The following is a 24,475-nucleotide window of genomic DNA, read 5'->3' as shown; positions in this document are numbered from 1 at the left end:
TACTTCCATTTCATAGTGTGTACATGAAGTGTGGTACAAATCAAATAAAGTAGATACCTAGTTAAATTCAAAATGAAATATATCTTATAATTTATTCTATAAGTAATTATCCTTATTAGAATAATAAATGTTTACATGAAGAACAGTTATTTGATTATTTTAAGTGACTACTACTGGTAATTGAAAATTAGTTAGTTCTATTCTACTACATACATTGTTTACATAATTGATAAGGATAAAATCTGAATTCTAAATACTAGCTTCCCAAGCGAATAATCATACGCAAACGTTACTTAGCGTTTAACGTGAAATTTTAGATAAACAACGCGCCTCGAAATACATTTCCTATTGAATTATTGTTTATTTACGTTAAAATTCCTGCTACATGCTACACTGACGCAAAGTGCGTCCTATAGAAGCGTCATTTCCAAAAAACGCCTTTGAGGTGAGATGTACCTATTTGATGTTAAAACAATGAAAATATTATAAAAACATTACATATAGATGGAAGCATACAATTAGGTATATCATAAATTTAATATTTTTTACTAGCGTCGTGCTAGATTATATTTAACTCCACAAATGAACACGTGAAAACAATATGATTGATAACATATTACAATATTGATAGGATCCTATCAAGAAAATCATGAGATAAGACCTACTGAAGGCAAAAGTTACATATTTCCGATTTACTTCGCGGAACCTACTTTTCAATATTTTATTTTTAGTTAACACGAGCCAGCTTGAAGAGAAACATTTGCCGATATCCCAAGCCCCCAAACGCAAAGCTGTTCAAACCGAACTCATGAATATTTGATAGGCCGTACAAAAATATACCTAATTGAACCCAGAATCAAGGGTACCATTTTTATGTTGCTGTATCAAAAGGGTATTGAACAAATGGACCGGCTGGATGACGTCCGAAGCGACCTCAGACGGCGCGCGCCGAAGGTTGACACGAGCTTCCGACTATGGAATACACCATAATTATGCCTATGTATATTATATAATGGCTGACATGAAATAAGTTGCTTTATGAATTTGAATTTGTATGGTGTCAGATTATATTTTACTAACCGAATTTGAAAAGCAGGGTGTTCACAATTCTTAGGGTTATTTTTTATGAATTTAATTATAACGGTTTCTCAAAAACCTGTTGAAGGTCTGGACCGATTTGGGGAATTCTTTTTATAATGTTTTTCACAATTGGTTGTTCAATGCTGATATAGATCATAAAATGATGGCACGATAGAATGTTAGGTACGTGAAGTCGGTATTTTTTTTATCGAAGCTTATTTCTGATAACTTTTTAGTCAGTCTAGTTTGATTCAGGTACAGTTAGCATCAATAGTAGATTATTCTTCATATAGAGATAGGTATGTCTCCTTTCTTTAAGCTATTAGAGACTGGTAGATACTTGTGACGCGTAGTCTGATCCGCTAGTTTTGATGCTAACTGTAGGTACTAATGCTTCATGTCGCTGAGTGGTCGTTTTGTATAAATATTTTTAGTTAAACTATATACAATATCTATTTTTTATGATTTTTAAAGAGCAATTATTTTATAAAAGTTAGCAATCTCAGAGAACATTCTTTTCAGTAAAATAAAACATTCGAAACGAAGCCATAAATAGCATAATAATATGAATAAGGATATAAGGTATATCGATATAAACAAAAGTCCACCTATGTTTGTCGGCCATTGAGAATTTTAAACGGAAAATCCCAACGTCTATTCGGCTTTTCTAGTATGGTATTCTGAATCGTCCTCGCTTCCGTTATATCAATATATGCCTAGTAGGCTGTGACGAGTGTGACGCGCGCCCTCGTCATCACAGTCACGATAGGGGCGGTCCCCTATTTAGTAGTAGTTATAGCCAGAAAGTCTAAAGGTTATACGATACCGTGAAATTAATTATAAATGTTAGTCGGCTTTAGTACGCGTGTAGTGTAATCAGATTTAATTGATAATGAAGTCATTACTTACGGATACAGGATGTCACCTGTCATTAAAGATAATTGATGTTTTTCAATAAGAAGACACGTCAAAATTGTTTACCATTTTTCTAATGCTAGAAAAACGAGGTATAGAATGTTCAAGTGGCCATATAACGAAAGTCGTTGTATGAGGGCGACGTCAAGCAATTAGATACGAGTTAGGGAATGCAAATCGGTTATTTTTTGTATGGAAATAACCGCGGTTTCGGTTAATAACCGATAATTTCCATACAAAAAATAACCGAAAATAACCGATTTGCATTCCCTAATACGAGTATGGTTTATTAAATAGCTGCTTATCAGGGCTCGGAACCGGTTTTTTTGTAAAACACGAAATAGCCCAATATTTTTAATTTTGTTTAATTATTTTATGCTCTTTACGTAGGACTAAATCATGTTTTAGGTAACAACTTCATATTATTACATTGTTCCATTAAAAATGAAATAATAAACCAAAGACAAAAAAGAAGGTTACTTAGGGCATACTGAAAATTCTTGGACTGGCCTGACTTAGAAAAAAATAAGTCGTCTCATATATCAGAGTCCAGAAATTGTCAGTAGGTATATATGGCCTACGTATAATACCGGTATTTTTATATGAAGAAAAAACCGGTACCGAGCCTTGCTGCTTACCGTATCTGGATAACTTTAATGTTTCTATTTGAAACAAAACAATATATTCTACCATAAGATGACATCCGTATTGGTAAAAATAGACTATCCATCGAAGGTATCGTGGCGGTATAAAACGGCTTCAGAATTGTGGATCCGGTGATCCTGGCAAATATCCGGTAAATAATTGCGTTGTTGGAAGTTCTGTTTGTGAAATAAACAATTACGAGTAGGTATTACTGAGAAGCCTGATGTTTTCATAACTATTCAGAGACGACGTTTCACAATAATTGGTTTTGTATAAATAAAGGGAATTTGTCTTGCGTTGCGCTACACGAGCTCTTCATCCGAACTGTGTGTGCGAATAGAATTTTGCAGAGGTTTTGTAATTCTTTCGTCACTTTACTGAGGAAAAGAAGAAAACCTAAAGAACATGCTTCAACTTACTCACAACTCAAAGATAGAAAGTCAATTACCACGGCCGAATACGACTGCTGATTTATTACAGATTATTCAGAATGTATGATTGCTGCCACTGTAGGTCAAACTAAATACAAATCGTTCCAAATAATTAAATAAGTTTAAAAAACTTCTCTGAAAGTAAAACAACTGTAACTCTAAAGGATTCAAAAGTTAGTCAACAAACCTAAACATTTGCTACGTAGATACGATTGATGCTGTTTTAAACGGGAGTTTATTTACGCTTTCACGAACTCGTACGTAAAAATGTTGAAATATGTCGATGCGTAAACCGTAGGTATTGCGTCAGCGTGTACCTACGTTTTAGAAACTTTGATAAGTTAAGTATACATATTACAAGGCATGTAATAGACAATGAACCTACGTTATTTGTATACGGTATATAGCTTTGGAACATAGACATTGGTTAAAGACAGCTAGTTAATTACCTTGTCAATAGATGAAAGCCCTTCATCCGTACAAGCTTTGCCGCACACATTACATACGCTCGGTAACTCTTGTACATATGTATTACTTACATGAAACCTAGACACTGCTCATGTAGGTATGATTTACTAACGAACCCGTTAACGCTTGGTAAACTCACGTAACTTGTAAAATGACAAGATCCTAAGATAGGCTCACAATTTCATGGATCGCCTGCCTATTATATTTGATTTAATATGATAATAGTTATTTAAGATTAAGATACAAGTGCGAAAAACAGGAAATTCAAAACGAGTGGCGATAAATTAAAACACGACCTCAGGGAGTGTTTTTTATCGACACGAGTTGCGAATTACCTTATCGCACATGTATCGTACAACGTTTTACAGTAGATACATAATGTCAATTTAAATCTTCGAAATAGTTACGTCATGTGCTAATTATGCCGTATGCCGAAATTTTGTTGTGTTTCACTCGAAAGCAACGTTTGTTTAAACCTCGCAACGCTCAAGATTTCAGTTTTCAAACCACACGAAACTTTTGTCTTTCGATGTAATCTCTCAATTAATAAAAGGACAGTCATGTAGTTTTGACGTGTACGCGCGCGCGTAGGTATATCATGTCATCATAATTAATAATTGTAGATCCATTGGTCTCTGATACTCATGCGATAATATTAACGACGTGGTGAGACTCTCGTGAGAATCAGTTGAGAATTTGTCATTACAAAATTACTTACATCAGAAAGTAATGTATCACTATGTCTATAAATGACTCGACTGATACACAATGTATAGTCCTCCTTTACAAATTTTTTGTGTTTTATGTCATGCCAATTTTATACCTTACGGATGCGATCATCTAACTTTACCCCTTCAACTAACTTGTTATATTCATGGTAAGTAGGTAAACTCAGAGTAAGTGTTTAAAAAGTAATACTGATAGATTATAATAAGATTTTAAATCAGTTTAACATTAAAAGTAACCTTATGTGGTAACATAGGTACGCGCAAATCGTACCCGCTCTATAGGTTTATCCGGGCTACGTTTGATAGGACTCGTTTATCGACGACACTCGTACAGTCAACATTATTACACAACGCAAACATATTACGCGTCCTGTTGGTACCTACTTCTGCTTGTATTGTGGACCGAGGAGATAGGAACGCAGGATCGTGGCGGGCGTCACGTCTACCAGCGAGGCTGGATTGATTGGACTAGTAATATCTATAGATTTTTAGAGATAACATTTCATTTATAATAAAATTAACTAGACAACAACATGTTAGCAACACGCAAATGCGAAACTTATTGATAGAAAACGTCAATGAAAACTTAGATAATGTATGGAAATACCAATGTGTAGGTACTTTATTGATAAAGACAAAGAAAGAAATAAACAAACATAATAAAACTTAAAAACCTACAGATAAAAAATTTGGCCCAGGTCGCCGTCAACGGGCAAGGTGCCCCGAAGGCTGGCCGTATTTTCCCGCTGTATGGTGATACTAATACGCTGGGCGAAATAGTGGCCAGCCCTCGGATAACCAGAAGCCTCTATTAGGCGCGCCGACAAGTCTTTATACAGTCGACGCGCACTTGGCCCCTATGGCCCCAAAGTTTCGACACCAAACGCCGCAAATATGTAGTTGCTTCCCAGCATATTTGCGGCGCTTAAGGCTTTCGGCCGAGGAAGACGCAGCGCCAACAGCATCTTTGATGCTTGGAACATGGGACGGTGCCAGGGTATCAACGCAAGTAGCGTCGCAAACTAGCGGCCGACCCATGCTCCAAGGCACCAGTGTCATTCCGTCGGGCCTCTTGCCGTCATCCCTGGCCATTCCATATATATATGTATGGAAATAGTTACGTAATTTTCCGTAGCACCTGTTAATACGACACATTTTTATTTTTCATTTGGTGTTTGTCGATGTTTGATTATGATCTTGGCTAGACTCCCTGATCCTTCTGAATAGTATCTCAGTAAAATTATTCAACCTACGATTTATTATGTGCATTTATTTAATTTTAAACAAAAGTTGTTATTTACATGTAATGCTTTGTTCGCTTTTAACCTTAGTTTAGTATGGTAGAGATTTAAATTGTAGAAAAACATTGGCAGGCAGCTGATACAAGTTTATGATGTGCTGTTCTAATATAATGTCATGTGGATTAAATAAATAAAAAATCATACGTTCAATAATGATAAGGATGTTCAAGTGTAGGAAGTGATTCAAGTGATTTTGCTGTTAATATTACAATAGATATTTACTTAACAGCCGTCTTTAAACCTAAATACTTCCTAACTGGAATCATTATAAATATAATACCGATTAATATAATGGTAGGGGAGCCCAAAAGGGGATTTTTGTGTTTACTCGAGCGCGTCAGATTAAGATATGAATGATATCTTGCTACCCCGTGTAGTCTACCTTTACCCCTTTTAGCCATCTATGTTGAGCCCTTGGTTGGTGGGGGGTTCAACAAATTGTTAAGCAGATTGTGGATTTGGTCATATTAGTCCAAATTAACGCTATAATTGTGCTATTACTAAATCTGATAATTATTTGCTCGCATTTCCTTAATCTGACGGTTACAATTTAAAAATTAGGCGTAAAACTTGTGCTCGTCAGATTACGAAAATGCCTACAAATGAGTGTTATATTAAGTTATAGAAAAATATAGCATTAACGTGGACAAAAACGACCAAACTCACAAACTGCTTGTTGAGTAAGTTTGGTTTCGGACTAGCATAATCCGTAATTTGGGACTGATCTGGTGGATGACGTGGTAGACGGCTCCAGGGGCCCCTGTCCTTCGATGATGAATGTAGTAATCTCATAGGCTGGCGTCGATAGACTTCTTCAATTTGTGCTGGACACTTTGAGCTTCGATTTTGGTTTTATATGGCTCAAGCTTCTCGGAACGAGCAGTTTGCGACGGCGTTTCGATTTTGATATCGTTAGGAATGTAATGTGGCAACACTCGAGCTTCTAGTGTTGCGCGCTTTCAGAAAAGCGTTCCGTTGCAGGCTAATCCCGTTTTGGAATATGCTAGTCGATCAAAGTATTAACCGATTTAAAAATAATAAAAGGAAAATACGTAGTATTTGTGCGTACATATACAAAAGTACTGAACACTGCTTAACGATTTTTTAACCCTCCACCAAGCTCCCGAAATTTAAAAAAAATTGTAGACGCTTTCCGGCTCGCTGGAAAAAAAAACTTTATACAGGGTGTCCCATAAATGACACGTCACAGTGACACTGAAGGTAGACCAGGCCAAGAGGACCCAAACCAACTTAACATGACCCCAGTAAAAGTGGCACGGTTTTCGAGTTATTGCCTAATTAAGGTTTTTCATGAATTATGACCGTTTTTAACATTGTTAGTGCCTGTGTGCACTCGGAAAGGTCTTGAAGTTATTTTTTTTATGTGTACGGCATCATGAATAGTTAATTCAGATAACAGAATAGGTATTTTATCGATAAACAATGTAAAATGCACAAATTACTGGTTTAATCTTGAATTAAATTCACAGCGAAACATTAATTTCGACTTTGACCACCTATCGTGAAAAAAAAATACTAGAAAAGTAATGAGCAAATAACGTCAAGATATTGAGCATGTTGTGCAGATTCAAAAATGGTATGACACATGTACCTTCCTGCAATAAAATAGGATTTATTATCATCTTTCGAAAGCCTCATAAAAAATAAGTTAAAACTAGGAAATCTGCAATCCGTTGCTACTTAGTAAAAATAACGATTTATGTTAAGATATCTAATTCTGGATACAGAAATAAAAAACGCATATTCAGTATTTGCCGAATACCTAAAAGAAAGAGATGGAAAATAGTTATCTACCTCCAGTGTCACTGTGACGTGTCACTTATGGGAAACCCTGTATGACTTTTTTTCTTCTTATCATCTAAAATTTCGATTCCAATAGGTCTGTATGACGCTCGAGTAAATCCCGATTTAGCATCGTGGGCTCCCCTACTATAAGTAATACATATCGATAAGACGTAATGATATAAGGTTTGAGTAAATTGCATATTATATAAATGATGGTTGCCGCAAAAAATGTAGGTCATGGTTGAAGCCTGTGGATGATCCGTTGTCCGCGATAAACAACTGAACACACATTGGACTGTAAAATATATATTTACAATAAAAAAACCCAGCAAAGAAAATTCAATGTCTTCTTCTTATTCAAATGTTGCATATTCCATATCTTTACTTCTTTAGTCAAAGTTAGAACTATACCTAACCGAAAATTCTGGGACGATGACCAATTATATTTAGGTAAAGTTTGATACGCATGGGTTGCATTTGAAAATTATCTTGGGAATACTTGGGTACAATTTAAATTCCTTTATAATTATCTCATACATGCAATCCGTGTCCAATCCGTATTAGGGTTAGTGATTAGGATATCCCTTAGGATTAAACCACGTTCATTCGCCTATTATACTTCAAGCATACAAACAGCGCATTGTCCCATATTAGACCTAGGTCAAAACCATCTGAAGATTTCTTATGATGTTATTGATTAAACATGTAATATACCTACATAATCTTTCCTTACCTAAGGTACATGGAAAAAACTGGGTAAATAAAGGCTAATAAATACAAACCTTAACCCAAACCGTGAATCACATTGATCAAAATTGAAACCTAATGAATTCGTATCACCCCGTTTTCCTCATCCGAATTGAAATACATTTTCTTACAAATTTCGCTGCGTTAAATCAGCTACACAGAATACCTAGAAGATGAGGGTTTTACTTTGTTCAGAGAGAGCACGAGTATTCATTTCGCAGAATAAAAAGTGACAAAATGAAAAAGACAAAGGTTTTACTTTTTGCTCATTGAATGACTCACCGGAGTGCAGTTAGCCTGCTGGCCGAGATTGCGTTGTCCTGACTTGCATATGCGCTCTAAATATCTACAATATTAAACGAAAAAGCAAAGTTTACTCTTTTCATGAAATAAAAATACATAAAACTAGCTCGCAAGCCCCAATGGCTTAAAAAACATCCGAACATACTCGTACGAAAGCATTTTAGCCCAAGTTAAAACGGAGGCTCTTCGCTCTTTGCACTCACTCGGTAAGCTACTCACTAATATTACGAGTATTCAGAATATTTTACCGAATTGATATCAACGAACGGTCACTCCCAATTGATATTACATCCGGCAAGTTGGCACCTACTACACCTAGAGACTATCCTATTACTTGTGAACCCTAATGCACGATTAGTACTAGTAAGAATGACATTATATTTCTAGTTTCTGGTCTGCATGACAATTAAATTAATTGCAAGGAATCATCAAACAGCCAGCAACTTAAATCCGATTTCAATCTGCGGTTTTAGCTAGAATCGCTTGGTCAGTATCAGATTAACTTGTTAACTGAATACTCGTATTGACCTATTAGTGATACTGAGTTATTAACTCTGAATAAAAATAAATGTAATTGATCCATCGATTTAGTAACGGAAATGTTTAATCTTTATTTTTCGTTATCCTAAGCTAAGCTTTACTACGATAATCTCCATATCGCGATGATTGTCAAACACATAAATAGCTTTATCTGTTGCTATTTGTGTGTTCAGGTCATTTCCACGATTGTTCCATAAAAATCTATTTTTGTATTTTTGTGTTAACTTCACTGTTGCTAATTCAGATTTTTTTTACTTCTTTTGTCATTTTGATGCATGCATAGGTGGGGTAAAAAGGCACGGCACAAATGGGTTTTTTTAATGAATGTGACGTCTAGACTCCGTTGTATTACAAGGTGGTAAATAAAACTCAGTTTGTCAGTCTGTTCGCTGTCCGCTCGCCATGACGGTTGACACAGAGTGTCGACTTGCAGGTAGTTCGCATTGCACTTCTATTGTGTAAACGTCACAATGAACATTATTCATAGGCTACATTTATAACCCACTACTGTATAAAAATACTCTTACGCCAGTCGAATCGTGTATTTACTAACAACATAGGCACGTTTTCATTTTCCTGTTTAAACGTCATCAAACTAAAATGTCGCTTGTATACGTCACCGTCATATGATCATATCATGTGACGTCGTGTAGGAAGTGGGCTAGGAGTTACCCGTGACAGTTTTCTGATATGAGCGGTCCCTTAAAGGGCATTTGCGGTTACCGTCTGTAATAAGTTCGGTATTTCCCATTTCAAATTTCAGAAACGAGTTAATTACTTATTACTTTATGATACACAGAGGGTTTTTTTTACTGATGTTGACCATAACACATACAGTATAAATTTGATACATATTTTTTTTGTAATATAAACTTTATAAAACATTAAGTAACCACCAACAAGCGTTAACCAACTACCAAGGTACCTACATGTAACTAATTTTCCTAAAGTCATATAGTGAACATATCCTTTTAACAAAAAAGTGTATCGGACGAATTTTTTACTAAAAAAGTAGGTACCTACCTATACTCAATTCCACCTTTAGTTGTTCAGTTCAGTTCAGTTGTTCTGTTTTCAGTAAATGTTCGCATTGACAGTCGCCCTCAATAGGTTCGGTTAGATATGCTATTTTTAAGCTACAATTCTGTGGACAGACTGGATAATTACTCCGATAATTCATATAATATTCAGCAGTAAATACAATCTTCTTTGCTATTGACTGGAATATAAAATGGACTCTAATTACACCAAAAATCATAAAACGACACTAAGCACGACAGAGAAAAGGGTTTCTAAATATTTAAAATATATGCTCTTTTAGTGAAATTTTACTACTTTTTTAGTAGGTCCTTGCTGACTTAATTTGATCAATGTCACATCACAACACTACCTCAATCATTTTATATAACGTATTGTTTGTAATCATTACTTATTTTCCCTGTACTAAAATGTTGAAATAAAAAACCAATATGAATAAACTCCAGTACAAACCAACTGGCACATATTCCTTTACGGCTACCACCAGTTTTGACATTGACATAACGCTCACGTTTAAGTAACTTACTTTCTATGCATCTCGCTCGTACTCGCATATGCGAGCAATAGTGGAAGCGAGATGTACAGAAAGTAAATTACGTAGACGTGAGCGTTATGTCAATGTTAAAACTGATGGTAGAGGCTCTTGTACCTACTGCCGCTCTAATGGTTACAATTGCATTGTCACGACTCTATATTTCCCTCTGAGTAACGGCCCAATTCGAACTTTAAGATACGTCAGTTAATAGATCTAGAAACGAAATGGTTAGATATGATATGTCAGTGTCAAATGTGACGTTTCTTCAAACAAAAACGTCACTTTTGACACTGACACATCTAATCCATATCGTTTCTAGATCTATTAATTGACGTATCTTAAAGTTCGAATCGGGCACTAAAACTCGTACTTGCCATCATATGGCGACACACATCGTGGCTACTTTTATGCAGCGGTAGCGGTACGGTACGAGTAACAGGTTCGTGGGTGCCCTTACTATTGTAGCTACTAGTTCGATTTGATAAGGTATCTGAATGTTACTCAAGAGTTATGTGTTCAAACATAAAAAAATATAACCATATATATTTAATTACCTACTTCTAACCGTTTTTGGCATTTACAGCGTTTTGTAGACATAAAAAACAACTATTTAACAAAACTATTATAATGTATAAATATTTAATGAAAAAATATATATTTTTAATGTTGTTGGATATTGTTGGACAATGTTTTACACATTCATAATTCCTCATTTAAGTACCAAATATATTTATATATTAACTACCTACAAGTATTCGACGACATTGTGTGCTGTAGGGTTACAAATAAATAAATGTACATAATATAATAAACGTGTTAATCTAATGCTATTATACCTAACGATGCTAATACTCGTATCATGGCATTAGGTACCTACTATTAATTCCTTACGATCTCAAGTCGTAATAAGCGATTATGTGATTATCCGTGGGGATTTCTGGATGACTGATTGAACCCAGTCGTCGGGACGCTGAGTAGAATTCTTAATCAGTCATAATCAATGGAGACATAAGTACAAGTACAACTTACAAATCATCAGGTGACAGGCCAAACTCACTAATTACCACCACAAGTTCGTAGCCATAGTGAACCATATTAGTACTAAAAGAAGGTCGATTTTTGTTTAATTTTTTTTTAGTAATTAATGACTTTTGCTTGTCACCTGACGAAATCAACTAATAATTAACTTAGATAGAATTAGAAAAATATTATGTGCAATCAGGTGTAATATAACGATTTGATTTTTCTTTTCAAATCCACAGCACAGGCTTCGTCATAATACAAAAAAATCATCCACCTCAGGTTTCGTCAAAATAAAACGTACATTTTCACATATGTCATCCGCGACACGTATCGTCAAAATTAAAAGGAAATCGGTCATTACAAAAAAAAACATAACAATAAGCCATAAACCCATATCCTATTCCGGTAAGTAGGTACCTGGCACAAACGTCCCCAAAATACCAGCGGCGTTCCCGCGCTGAATAGCCAACGATTTGATTGCTCGGATCTTTAGTATAAGTATAGTAAATAAAAACATAGACCAAATATTTTTATATTTAGAATGAGCTATCAACTCACTCTGTTACTGCTTTTTAGCATAATAACCGTACAAATTATACGTCATTAACTTCGAGTTTTCAGAAAAGTGATTCACTTCTTAGAAAGCTGACTCGTGCAATATTTTCACGTTTTCACGCCGACCGAATGGCCGTCATTCCACTTCTCTTTACTCCGAAATCTTTGGACACTCTCCAGAATGTCTAATAGAATAATATCCTCTAACTTTCATTAACTGAAATTATGCAAATGCGTGTTCCAGTAAGAGGTTTTGTTCTTTACACAATTCGGAGAATCTTATATAATTTATCTGGCGCGGTGACCTACTTTACAAATGTGTTGTTATTGGGTTAGTTTTAATGTGGCTGCGGACACAAAACAACTCTCACTGGCTGAACGACACGGACTGTATGTCGTCAGCGAGTGAAAATCACTGTCCCGTGAAGTGACACTCAGAACTCGCGTTTTTATGCAACCGCCTAATTCGCTTTATTATAAAGTAACTCTGTTCCTTTCGGATAAATTTAACTCTTATTTCCTTTTACCGGAGGTGATTGTTACAGCAAAAAGTGTATGAATGCTTGCCTACTTAAAATATCGAACTGGCTAAGAATAGAATTGGGTTTTTCAGAGCTAATTCGGTGTAAACAGACGCCTTTATCGCATACCAATCTGTCTAAGAGATAAGTAACGTCGAGTCGATGACGTGACATCGTAGAAGTAATATCTACCTAATACTAAACTACATCTATCTATCTCTATCCCTGCCCAAAATTATTAGATTTAAGCAAACTGAGCCGAATATTTGTCAGATCATTTAATTGAATCTCGGAAGTAGACTTCTTAATCTGAGCTAACCGGGGATAATGTCACAAGGTTATAGAAAACTATGTCAAGTACAAGTTTAGAATTTTACACAAGATACAATGTTCTTATGTCACGCTCCGTGTTGGTGGTTGGTTGATGGATTAGCCGGCCGCCCAGCAACCGTGCCCAATGGGACTAAAAACGTATCAGCTATCCGCGTAGCTTTTATCGCGTTGCTAGGCCACCTGCGATGCTGTTAGCGTGATTTGATCCGTATCGTCGCTATCCAATCGCTTTATCTTGTTTACATTTATTTAATAAAATGCTAATTATTCGTTGCTTTATCCAATTTGATTAAACTCGCCGGATCTCGTTACTGCTGATTTTCAACGTACCTTACCGTACCGTACCATTTCGTACCTAAATAATAATGTCCCTATGGACCTTATAGGTATGAAATGTATGATAAGGTATGAAATGGTACTGAAATTAAACTCCTTGCCCGTACATAGTTACAGCAAAGACTGCAAACGTTTTAATTGCATCTAGATTAAAGCAGCCCTGTCTGGTCATACTTACTACTTTAAACTGAAGCCATGTCGGTCAGAGCTCGACAAATCCAATCAGAGAACCGCATTGTGCCAACAAATAGAGGCAATACATAAAAGAGGAAAAGTACCCGGCGTGCGTTTGTGAAAATCCGATTCACACGAATTCGGGATATAATATTATGGCTCCTCTACACGATGGGCCAACGCCGGCCACTCCAAGGGACGCATTTATGCGTTAGAGGGAGCAAGTGATATTACTATCTCATTCTACCGCATGGCTGCGTCCCTTGGAGTGGCCGGCGTTGGCCCATCGTGTAGAGGAGCCATTAAGTGTAGTGATTCCATCTAGCACGGTAGGTACAAGTACGTAGTATGATGTGATGACGACAGTCTAGACGTTAAGAGCGAGGATATCGTATCGCTGACGAGCGTGGCTTCAGTATTGCCCCAGCGCTCGATACTAATACACGCGTTGACCTACTATCGTGACAAATATTTCGCTCGCGCGGTGAATGCTAAATAAGTTACAAATTAATTAGGAACACTGAAACTGTTTAGAAGTTTTTTGACTTTTTTAAATAATTGTGAAATGCGCGTGTGCGCCGAGAGACAATCGTTCCGTTGTGGACCAACTCGTTGGTTGCGACGCCGTGCTGCTAGGATGGCTCATTCAGTGGAGATGTTGCACTTTCAGTTCAAACGGATGCTGAACAAGGAGCTGAGCCACTTCTCGGAATCCAGCAAATCCGGAAACATGATCTCCGAGTACATCTGCACCACTTTCTTAGGTAAGTTCGTTTTTTTTATCCTATCCACAAAAGAGTGAACGACTGACAAGTAGGAGAATCGTACCTACATTTTATATTGCAAATTTCGTATCTATACTAAATTAGAAGCGCAGTTCCACACTGTCAGGAATAGAAATCTAAGAATTCGATGTTAGTATGTCTCACAACAGTTTAAATTCGAGAAATCGAAGAAATTACCAGAAAGAAAAATGTTTTACTTCAGTTAAAGAAAGCAGTGTTTACCAACATAAAACTAGGAATGTAAGCTATTCACAAAAGCCGATACACAGCCGTTAACAACTGAAAACATGGTCCCACGCAATTTTACAAACGTTTTGTAAACAAAAACGTGTTTGAATAATTCAAAATATTATGAAAAAAGTTGTGGTGAACCACCTACAGAAGAATTTAACGCAAATTTTGTGTCTGATGTATCAACAGTATCTCCTTTCTTTTGTTGCCATTACAATGAATAATAAAATAAATATAAAAGGACAATGTCAGCGAAACGGTTAAAGGCTTTACGATATTCAATATCCAAACGTAGGCTTTTGAAGCGCTATAGGGCTCGTATCCGTCGTAGCTTAGTGGAAAGAAATGCGTTTTATTGAAATACGGCTTCGATCGTATTTACATTTTACCCTTAGCGTCTCACGATTGATTTTTTGCATTAACTCAATAACCTGACTTTAATTTTACCAAAGCTTAGCCATAAACCGAACTGTTCTACTGAATAGAGGCCTTGTGGCTCGTACAAGGCTCGTTTACGTGACGTCAACAGCGCGCCGCCCGCCCGCCCAAACAACAATGACGTCTTGACCCCGCCTTTAATACGATATTGTTCTACTACTTTATGAAATAGAGTACCTTCGTCTTTATGGGTTGTACATCATCCCTAATAGCTTCACTCAGAGACTGTTTTCCGTTGTCTTCTGTCCCATTCACTCCGGAATCCTGTTCCGTGGCAGGTGGAGGTGGAGCAGTTGCTGGCAAATAATTAATATCATTACTCAAAACTTTTTGCTGAACATCGTCTTTGCGTTCTAAAGATGGAGCTCCAAAGGATGAGGACATTTCTAATTTAGTAATAGTAGTGTTTTCATTCCTAGTGTCTGCTGATATAAGCTCAATCGGCACATCTTGCATTTTCGCCACTTCTTTGGTCGTGTCGTTTTTCCTGAGTTGTATGATAACTTCGTAAGCATCGTTTTTAAGAATCCCTGTCCGATTTAAAAATTCTTTGATCAGAAACTAGTAGATATATATTTAAGAGGATTACCTCTACACACCATCGCGTTCCCCGCGTGTCTTTTTACTATTTTTCCATTTTAGCTTTATACGTATAAAATTTGTCACCTAATGCTCTTTAAGACTTCCAAACTTAAAATCCGACTTTCCTGGCCGCAGTCATATGCACAAATGCAGTAACAAAGCATTTTAGTCATATGGTAACATTCCATTTCTAACCGCAGCTGCACTACCGGTACGTTTTGATATTCTAAATATCAGTAGCTAAGGTGGCAGTTTTCATACACAAATACTTAAATAAAATGTAAAAATTATATTTGACGCCCTCTACAATATTGACGATTCTCGGGTTGTGTGGGGATTGTCACAGCCGTATTCGAACAATGAGATACCGACACTGACATTGACACTGACACACTGACACTGACATATCCAATCCATATCGTTTCAATATCTAGTATTTGACGTATCTCATTGTTCGAATACAGCTGTCAGTCTTCTTTATTTACTAAACTCTGCTTTAATATAGATCTTTTTAATAATATATCCACCTAAAACAGGTTTCATGTTATCATTTTAAAGATACAGTATCTAATCGTAGACAAGATTTACACTCATTAAAACGAGCGGATGAGCTCTTTGAGGCAATAAAATATTAAGCGTAGCTCGCTTCTTATCTTGTTGTTCAGTCGAGCTGAGCTATCGTCTATCGTACTACTGGCTCCCGACTGACGTGTGCTATCTTGGCCGGGTAAAATAGCACACTGTGATTATTGTGGACGTTTAAATACTTCAACTAATTATCTCACTTTACTATGTGGTAGGTTGTATACAGAATAAATAAACATTAGTTATCTAGAGATAATGAAGCTATGATAACCTCTTGCTCATTTCTAGTAAGCCAAACTCGGGTTGGGAGTTAAAGTAGCTGTCGAAGAAGCAATCATAAATCATATCTATATTATTATTGTTTAAAACGTCTACGCTTAGCGTGTAAACAACATAAACTGAAACAACCGCAAGATGATCTTAAATTACAGTATTTACGATCAAATGGCGCTCTGTGCTAGGTACGAGTATAGAAAAGTATAGTGTTATTGGCAGCAAAATTGTTTTCCTAACGTTCACTCGGTACAATCATACGTACGCTTTTTAGAAAAAATACAATAAGTATATGCTCTTAATTTTATATATACTAGGTACGTAACTTCAACAATAGTAGAGCGTTCAACGAACTGCATCCTGCTAAATAGCCGATAAGTGCACTCGTGCACAAGTCACATTTAATAAGTAGTTGAAGCTTCGCAAGAGTAGGTAAGTAAATATTTTAACAAACAATTAGTACAAATCATCCCATTTCAACCCTGGAGATGTATCCAACATCACTGCTATTTTGAAAGAAACACTCAGGTCTTTATAAATACATTTAAACGTTTCCCTTAGCACCCATTTAGTTCTTAGCGGACGATAACTCTCCCCATTATTACCTTTAGTCTGCGGGGCCTTCGTCGTTATGAATATTCAAGTGGAGTTTATTAGGTACATAAAATATGCAGGACATGGATATTTCAGTGGCTCACCGAGTCATTGAGGCAATTGTCTGTCGCTCGCAACGAGCGATTAATTTATTTTGTCAGCTCTGTCCATCGCAAACTTTTCCCTTCTGGCTGGCATAAATTATTTACTTAGCAATCAGAAATATTTGTTTTTCTTCCTCATAACATAAATTTGGCGTGAGTCTCGCTGGATCGTAGGTACCTAGTATATGTTTTATGTCCATACGAAAATACCTACTAAATCAGACCACCCAAGGTTTATTGAATCGCGTTACGTTTTTTTTTATTGCAAATTTTATAATGCCTTATGTTTTACAGCAATTTTTATATCACGAGAATAAATTAGGCCAGAGTATACTTTAGATAGTTGCTAATAAAATTATGTAGGGTAAGGTAGTTGTACCTAATCTAGATCTACTTCTTTGACTGCGTTAAAAATATATGTGGTAACCGTATTGAGTTCGTTATGTTATGAATGTTATGATTATACGGCGCCGGCCTATTAATAAAAACGTGTTTTTACCCAACAGACGTAATCCGTCGCTTTCCATCAATACCTGTCAAACAAATCAAACCAATATTTATAATAATGAAATTAGAGCAAAACTAAATCCACTAGATGCTAAATAAAACTTTTATTGCTATTATATTTCTTATCAACTTGGATAAGATAAATATTCCTGTATCTTTTTTCGAAAGGTGGTCTGCGCGTATTGCGTAGCGCCATTGTAGTAAAACTGATAACAACTTGTGTACAAAGCATAATCCTAAGTGCTGAAATTATACAATCACGACTCGGCGTCTGTGTGGGCGCGGTGTTGTATCGCAAATTGGGAACTCATTATTAACCGTTAATCGATTACATAAGCCGCCGTAACATTGATCTTATTAAGTAGATCTAAATCTGTCTGAATCCCATCAATAAACTGATGGCACCTTCAAATACCTATCACAGTCGTCGTTTTTAGTACATTTTTATGGGTGTGTGCAAACGAATCTTCTACCCTAGAATTGTATTTCTTTAAATTATTTTTAGATTTGTATATTAAGTAAATATTAACACCTGGGACCTGTTTCTCAAAAGCTTATAACTTCTAATGCAAGTGGAAGTCTCTTTCTAACAAAAGCTGTCAAAAAGTGGCATCCGCTTGTATTACAAGTTATAAGCTTTTGAGAAACGGGCCCCTGGTATTAAGTGTTAACAACTAGTACCTAATTTATGAAGTACATATTTATATTTATTGATAGAGCTAAGTCATAGTGGCACACATACCGCGACCTAGAACGATATCAATCCAATCTATCACTTCACATATTCACCTACTTTCTTTCGTTAATGATATTCAGCGGTATATACGATTTTAGGCAAACCTTTTAAGCACTTATATAATTTTTTATAGAAATATGACGCCATGACACGTAATTTGGTGTCAAACATGTTTAAAATTTTCATAATAATCGTAATACTACTCTATTCGGACTCCATATGATGGGTACAAAATCTGAAATAACGGCTACTCCATTTTTTTTATATTATACTGTTGATACATTGTGGTACAAACAAATCAATCAGTGAATGACATTCAGTTATTCGTAGAATACACCAGTACAGTCAATCATAAATCATAACCCTAGGACCCCTAGGTAGTAGGTAAAATAGGTCGAATAATGACCCACACCGCTATTAAAGATGTAGACAGTTTAGAGGTATCTATCTGATTTACCTTATATCAAACATATAGTGAGGACATATAGGATAGGTAATTAAGTTTCATATTTATTGTCGTTGTGATAAAAGTTAGTGACTAAAATTTTGAGACTTAAAATGATACAAAGTTATATGATATAAAGTTGCATGCAACTGTCAGATGAAATTAGTTCACAATTTTGAAGAAACTTAGGTATGTGTTTTTTTTTTTGCAGATAAGCAACAAGAGCTTGACTTGCCGTCTTTACAAGTCGATGAAGCGTCTGAGAGAATCAAGAAGAAGGAGAAGCCCCGCCCTGGCGGCCCGGCGACCACTATGTCACAGGTTGGTACCATTACCACTATGTCACAGGTTGGTACCATTACCACTATGCCACAACAGGTTGGTACCATTTTTACTCATTCTCTCATATAAGTATTTAAATTATTATCAACACACATGTTTGCTTATTTGTTAATATTTACAATTATGTCATTATGTAAAATTATTCAAAGGGTTTTATCTTATAACTATCTCCATTTTTAATATCTTTATACCTACTGCGTAAATTAAATGTACCTATTAAATGTAAAAGATAACACTAGTGGTAAACAAACCAATCGAGGCCGCTTTATTTATTTTCGCAATCCCAATATTTTTTCTCACTTATCTAATCATCGCTAGCTAGTGACCCTGAATATACCTACACATTCAAATAAGGGGTCATACGTACGAGCGGCTACTTGCGCGCATCCGTTGTCCCTGAACAATAAATGTATTGAAGACATGTCGTAATCTCATCAACACGTTTTGTTCTCAGATCACTGGCGTGAAGAGGACGTTGACACACACAAATAGTTTCACCGGGGAACGCGTGCCGCGGCATGGTGTGGAAACGCCCCACGAGGAAGAACTCGGCAGGTGCCTTAGTGAGCTCGATCGCTGGGGTGTAGATATCTTCCGAATTGGAGACTTGTCATGCGGCCGACCTCTTACCGCCGTCGCCTACGCTGCTTTCAATGCGAGAGAGCTGCTGACTACACTACAGATCCCGGCACGCACGTTCCTCGCGTTTGCAGTAACCCTCGAGGAACACTACATCCGTGACAACCCTTTCCACAACTCGTTGCACGCAGCTGACGTCACGCAGTCCACTAACGTGCTCCTCAACACGCCCGCCCTCGACGCCGTGTTTACTCCCATCGAGGTGTGCGCGGCCCTATTTGCCGCCTGTGTCCACGACGTCGACCACCCCGGCCTCACCAACCAATTCCTAGTCAATTCCAGTTCGGAACTCGCACTCATGTACAACGACGAGTCCGTCCTAGAAAACCACCACCTCGCCGTAGCGTTCAAGTTGCTACAGAACGAAGGTTGCGACATATTCGTTAACCTTCACAAGAAGCAGAGGCAGACGCTCAGAAAGATGGTCATAGACATGGTGCTCTCGACGGACATGTCGAAACACATGAGCCTCCTGGCCGATCTGAAAACCATGGTGGAGACTAAGAAAGTTGCCGGTAGTGGCGTGTTATTGCTGGACAATTACACGGACAGAATACAGGTGTTAGAGAATCTCGTACATTGTGCCGATCTGAGCAATCCCACAAAGCCTCTACCTCTTTACAAGAGGTGGGTGGCGCTGCTGATGGAGGAGTTCTTCCAACAGGGGGACCGTGAGAGGGAACACGGAATGGATATCAGTCCCATGTGCGACAGGCACAATTCTACGATAGAGAAGAGTCAGGTCGGATTCATCGACTACATTGTGCATCCACTATGGGAGACTTGGGCGGACCTGGTACACCCCGACGCACAAGACATCTTGGACACGTTGGAGGAGAACCGAGACTACTACCAGAGCATGATCCCGCCTTCACCGCCGCCCGCGCTTGCGCAGTCACATGCTATGCCAGATGACGATCGCCCAGAACAAATACGATTTCAAGTGAGTACCTTTATTTTACTATCTTGTCATTGTCAATCTTAACTTATGAATCGATTAATTTGCTGTTTCATTTAATTTCAGACACTATAGTGTCTGAATAGGTACCTATAACAAAATATAAGGAATAAGTAATTCGATATTTATATTTTTTTTTTTGGCTAAATGAAATCCAACACAGGTGATAATTAGTTTAACGTTACTTTACTTTGTCATCAGGTAACACTGGAGGAGGGTGAAGGCTCAGAAGAATGCGAGGGCGAGGGCGACGGTGGGATGTGACGGAAACTACTCGGAATCTGTAAGAAACTCTCCGAGAAGATGCAGGTCTGGTGGAAGCTGTGGTAGTAGCCGACGGAGACGGAGTGGCGGCCGCGACCGCGAGTGGCGAGTCGCACACGCCCGGCCCGGGCCCGGCGGCAGCGGCGCGGCGCCCGTCGGATCGGATAACAATAATGTAAACACTTGTTGACGCTTACGTCGAAATGGAACGACCTCCGGGTCCGTCGTAACATTTCGACCATGATTATTTATATGTGATTATTATGCAATGTTAAATTAGAGTTACCTAACGACTAAATAATATGTCCCTCCAATGACTGTAACATTCGATCGTCTAGTGTTTTTACTGTTGTTTTGTTTTATCTAACCAAAGATGTGTAAAGTTCGATCCCCTAAGTTTAACAGAAACGTTCAGATCCCCTGTAAGTATGTAGTTAGTTTTCGTTTGAAATAAAGTTGGTATAAAATAAGTAGATTTAATCGTCGCCTCGCCGACGCGGAGCGACTAAGTTAGGACATTGAAAACGCTTATTAATTGGTATGAAAGGGTAATTTATATTGTCATATCATCCACGTTTCTCATATTTAATACGGGTTTGCGATAATGATGTTATTCACCAAAATATATTAACGTAATAGGTACCTATCGTAAATTATAATCTATTTTAAGGTAAATTTTAAAAATTGCCTTTCGGAGTTGTTGTTGTGTCTTTTTCTGAATATTTGATATTCGGCCAGCGGTCGCAGAGTCGGCCGCTCGACGAGTAGCACACCTACTAGCACCTCATTTCGTGTAAGGATCGCTGGCGATACCTTTTCATTTTTCTTTTAGCATAATGTATTTTTATGTGACTTGGGTATTTTATCCCTTTTACCCATAATGTTAGTCATGACTCTTACGGTAAAAGTTTTGTGTAAGTATGCAACTAACGGCTTGAAGTGTTTGATTCAAATGTTAAATACCTACTAACAAGAGTGGTTTGCGACTTAGTTTTCTCTCGAATCATCAGTACAAGTGTTTGCAGAAGTAATTAACTAAGTGTGTAAGCGGTAGCGGCGAAGGCCGGGTCTTGCAATAGTACATGCTAAGTGTGCCCTGTCTTGGGGCACTTTCATTCGTGTTCTCACTTCGCACAACAATCATACCTACCTACTATAAGTTTGTATAATAATCTCTGATATACTTACTTCAAAATTCATTCGCATTAAGAAAGTATTTCCTGAGCGTAGGTAAGCAGCTACAATCACAGAATGCGTCAGGAATATATTTTGTTAGCGCAGATGAAAGTCTTGTTTCATCGCCTGCAGATCTGACATGGACGTAACTCGTAAGCCGGCGTAGCCCACAGTATAAGTAACATGTACATTGTTGTTAGCCACAGTATCCTTATCATAGAAGTCTACCTACGATTATAACTGGTACTCTCAGCATTTCAAACACGGGGGTGCGATTACTTAATCAAATGTACCTTTAAGGATGTCTGTATGCCATTATATCCATGTTAATGTAAATTCTCTTAGTTTATTTACGATTACGAGCTGGTCTCTATACTTTCATGTACTCAAAAGATATTTTGATTAATTATGATTTAGTTCCTTGCACTTTATTTTATTCTTCCTAGTATCTCAGTATGAGTATTATTATGTTTTATAAATGCAGGTCATTTTCTCACCCATCATTCATCAGAGTCAAGAATGAAGGTCCAATGTACATTATTTTCGTAGGTAAAGTAAGATTTACGGCGATCAGAAAGTTATGGAATTTCTTATGCGAAATCGCCAATGATGTCTTCGAAATGTCTGATTTTGGAAGCATAGTTTAGGATCAGTACGTCGAGTCAACACTCGCATAAGAAAAATTAAAACGCTTAACTACTGTGTGTTATAATAGAAAGATTACGCTTAGAACCATTTGTTTTCTAATGTACCTATGTATTTGTAACAAAATTGTGTTGAATAAAATGTTCGTACTACCAGTAGATCTGTGTATACCGTACGTACCCAATCTTGCGTAGTTCGACTCGTAAAACATAGCAAACGAGTATAATTCTACTGAATGGAAAATCTTTTTTGAAATGTTAAAGTACTGTGTACCTAATACTTTATTCTCATCACAAGCTCTTGTATGTTAGACTCGATACGCTTAAATGCATGGTACTCGAGATTTTGTAGTAATTTTACAGAGTCTATAGTGTTATGGTATACCCCTGAACAAATGTTTTTATGTACTCGCCTCCCTACTAAATGTGGCAGTAGGTGCTCTTCTGTGTTTTACTGTACTACGGTTAAGATTGGATAATACTTAGATAAAATTATTATTAATAACAAGTTAAAAGTGTGCAATGCTGGACATTTGCATTACTTATTATTTATGTTTAAAATAAAAAAATAGCTTGTAATAGTTTAAATGACTATTTGAGTTGAACTAAAGAATATTAATGTATTTAGAATAAAAAGATATGGGAGAAAACTCAAACGTGATTTCATTTTGGTTATGCATACCTTTATATTGATAATTAAGAACATAGAGGACTAACCGAAGATAGAATTTTGAAAATCTCAATACATAAGTGTGGAGAAGATGTCTAGATATTAATAACAGATTAATATAGCTAGATTTTCAAAGTTAGTATTGGTCTCCTAGTCCAGTAGTTCTACATACATAATGAAATAAACCGGAGAGACAAGTGCCAGTCGTACGTGCCCACCGAGGGTTCCGTATTTTTTTAGTATTGTTATAGCGGCAACAGAAATACATCATCTGTGAAAATTTCAACTGTCTAGCTATCACGATTCATGAGTGACAGACAGACGGACGGACAGCGGAGTCTTAGTAATAGGGTCCCGTTTTTACCCTTTGGGTACGGAACCCTAAAAAAATTAAGCGAAAGTTAAGGACAATTGAGCCAGAACTTTGTTTATAACCCTACTTATATTATTTACCTAATGCGAAAGTAACTGTCTGACTGTTATCTCTTTACGCTTAAACCGCTGTACCGATTTAGATGAAAATTGAGGTACACAACAGGTACAGGTATTGAGGTTGAGGTGGACATAGGGTACCTAATTTTCATCAACCATCATCATTATTCCACGCAGACGAAGTCGCGAGCAGACGCAAGTGATAAATACAATCGAAGTATAAAAAACTAAATCAATTTACGATTAAATATTTGAGCCAAAAGCTTCGGAAATACACTATGAAGTCTGTATGTCACTTACATTAATTTTAATGTAAACTTCGAGCAACACCGGCTTCCGACACATCGGAAGGGAGGGGCCCAAGCGATATCTTACCGTACAAATCTTTCTGCCATTTTTCGCGGGGGGAAAGGTGCACACAGTCGCACTTCTCGCACACTTACATACAAAATCCAATCTGTAATGATGACACAAATCTTCGAGCAACACCGGCTTCCGACACGTCGGAAGGGAGGGGCCCAAGCGATATCTTACCGTACAAATCTTTCTGCCATTTTTTGCGGGGGGATAGGTGCACACAGTCGCACTTCT

The 24,475-nt window shown here is 37.1% G+C and overlaps 1 protein-coding gene across 10 annotated transcripts in view; it reads left to right on the top strand.

Moving 5' to 3' along the window:
* The window catches only part of LOC134793522 (3',5'-cyclic-AMP phosphodiesterase), a 534,412-nt gene extending 510,974 nt beyond the window's left edge, over nt 1-23,438 (top strand). For all 10 annotated transcript variants that reach the window (XM_063765108.1, XM_063765110.1, XM_063765111.1 and 7 more), the window contains 4 exons: nt 14,150-14,243; nt 18,971-19,080; nt 19,556-20,683; nt 20,900-23,438. In XM_063765108.1, the coding sequence (XP_063621178.1) occupies nt 14,150-14,243; nt 18,971-19,080; nt 19,556-20,683; nt 20,900-20,962 (1,395 nt within the window). In that variant the 3' untranslated portion in view covers nt 20,963-23,438. The remainder of the gene's footprint in view (nt 1-14,149; nt 14,244-18,970; nt 19,081-19,555; nt 20,684-20,899) is intronic.
* The last annotated feature ends 1,037 nt before the right edge of the window (nt 23,439-24,475 follow it).

The sequence above is a fragment of the Cydia splendana genome, chromosome 9 (assembly GCF_910591565.1).
Source record: "Cydia splendana chromosome 9, ilCydSple1.2, whole genome shotgun sequence".
Taxonomy (NCBI): domain Eukaryota; kingdom Metazoa; phylum Arthropoda; class Insecta; order Lepidoptera; family Tortricidae; genus Cydia; species Cydia splendana.
Note: the sequence above shows the minus strand (reverse complement) of the source record. Positions and strands in the feature narration are given on the sequence as shown.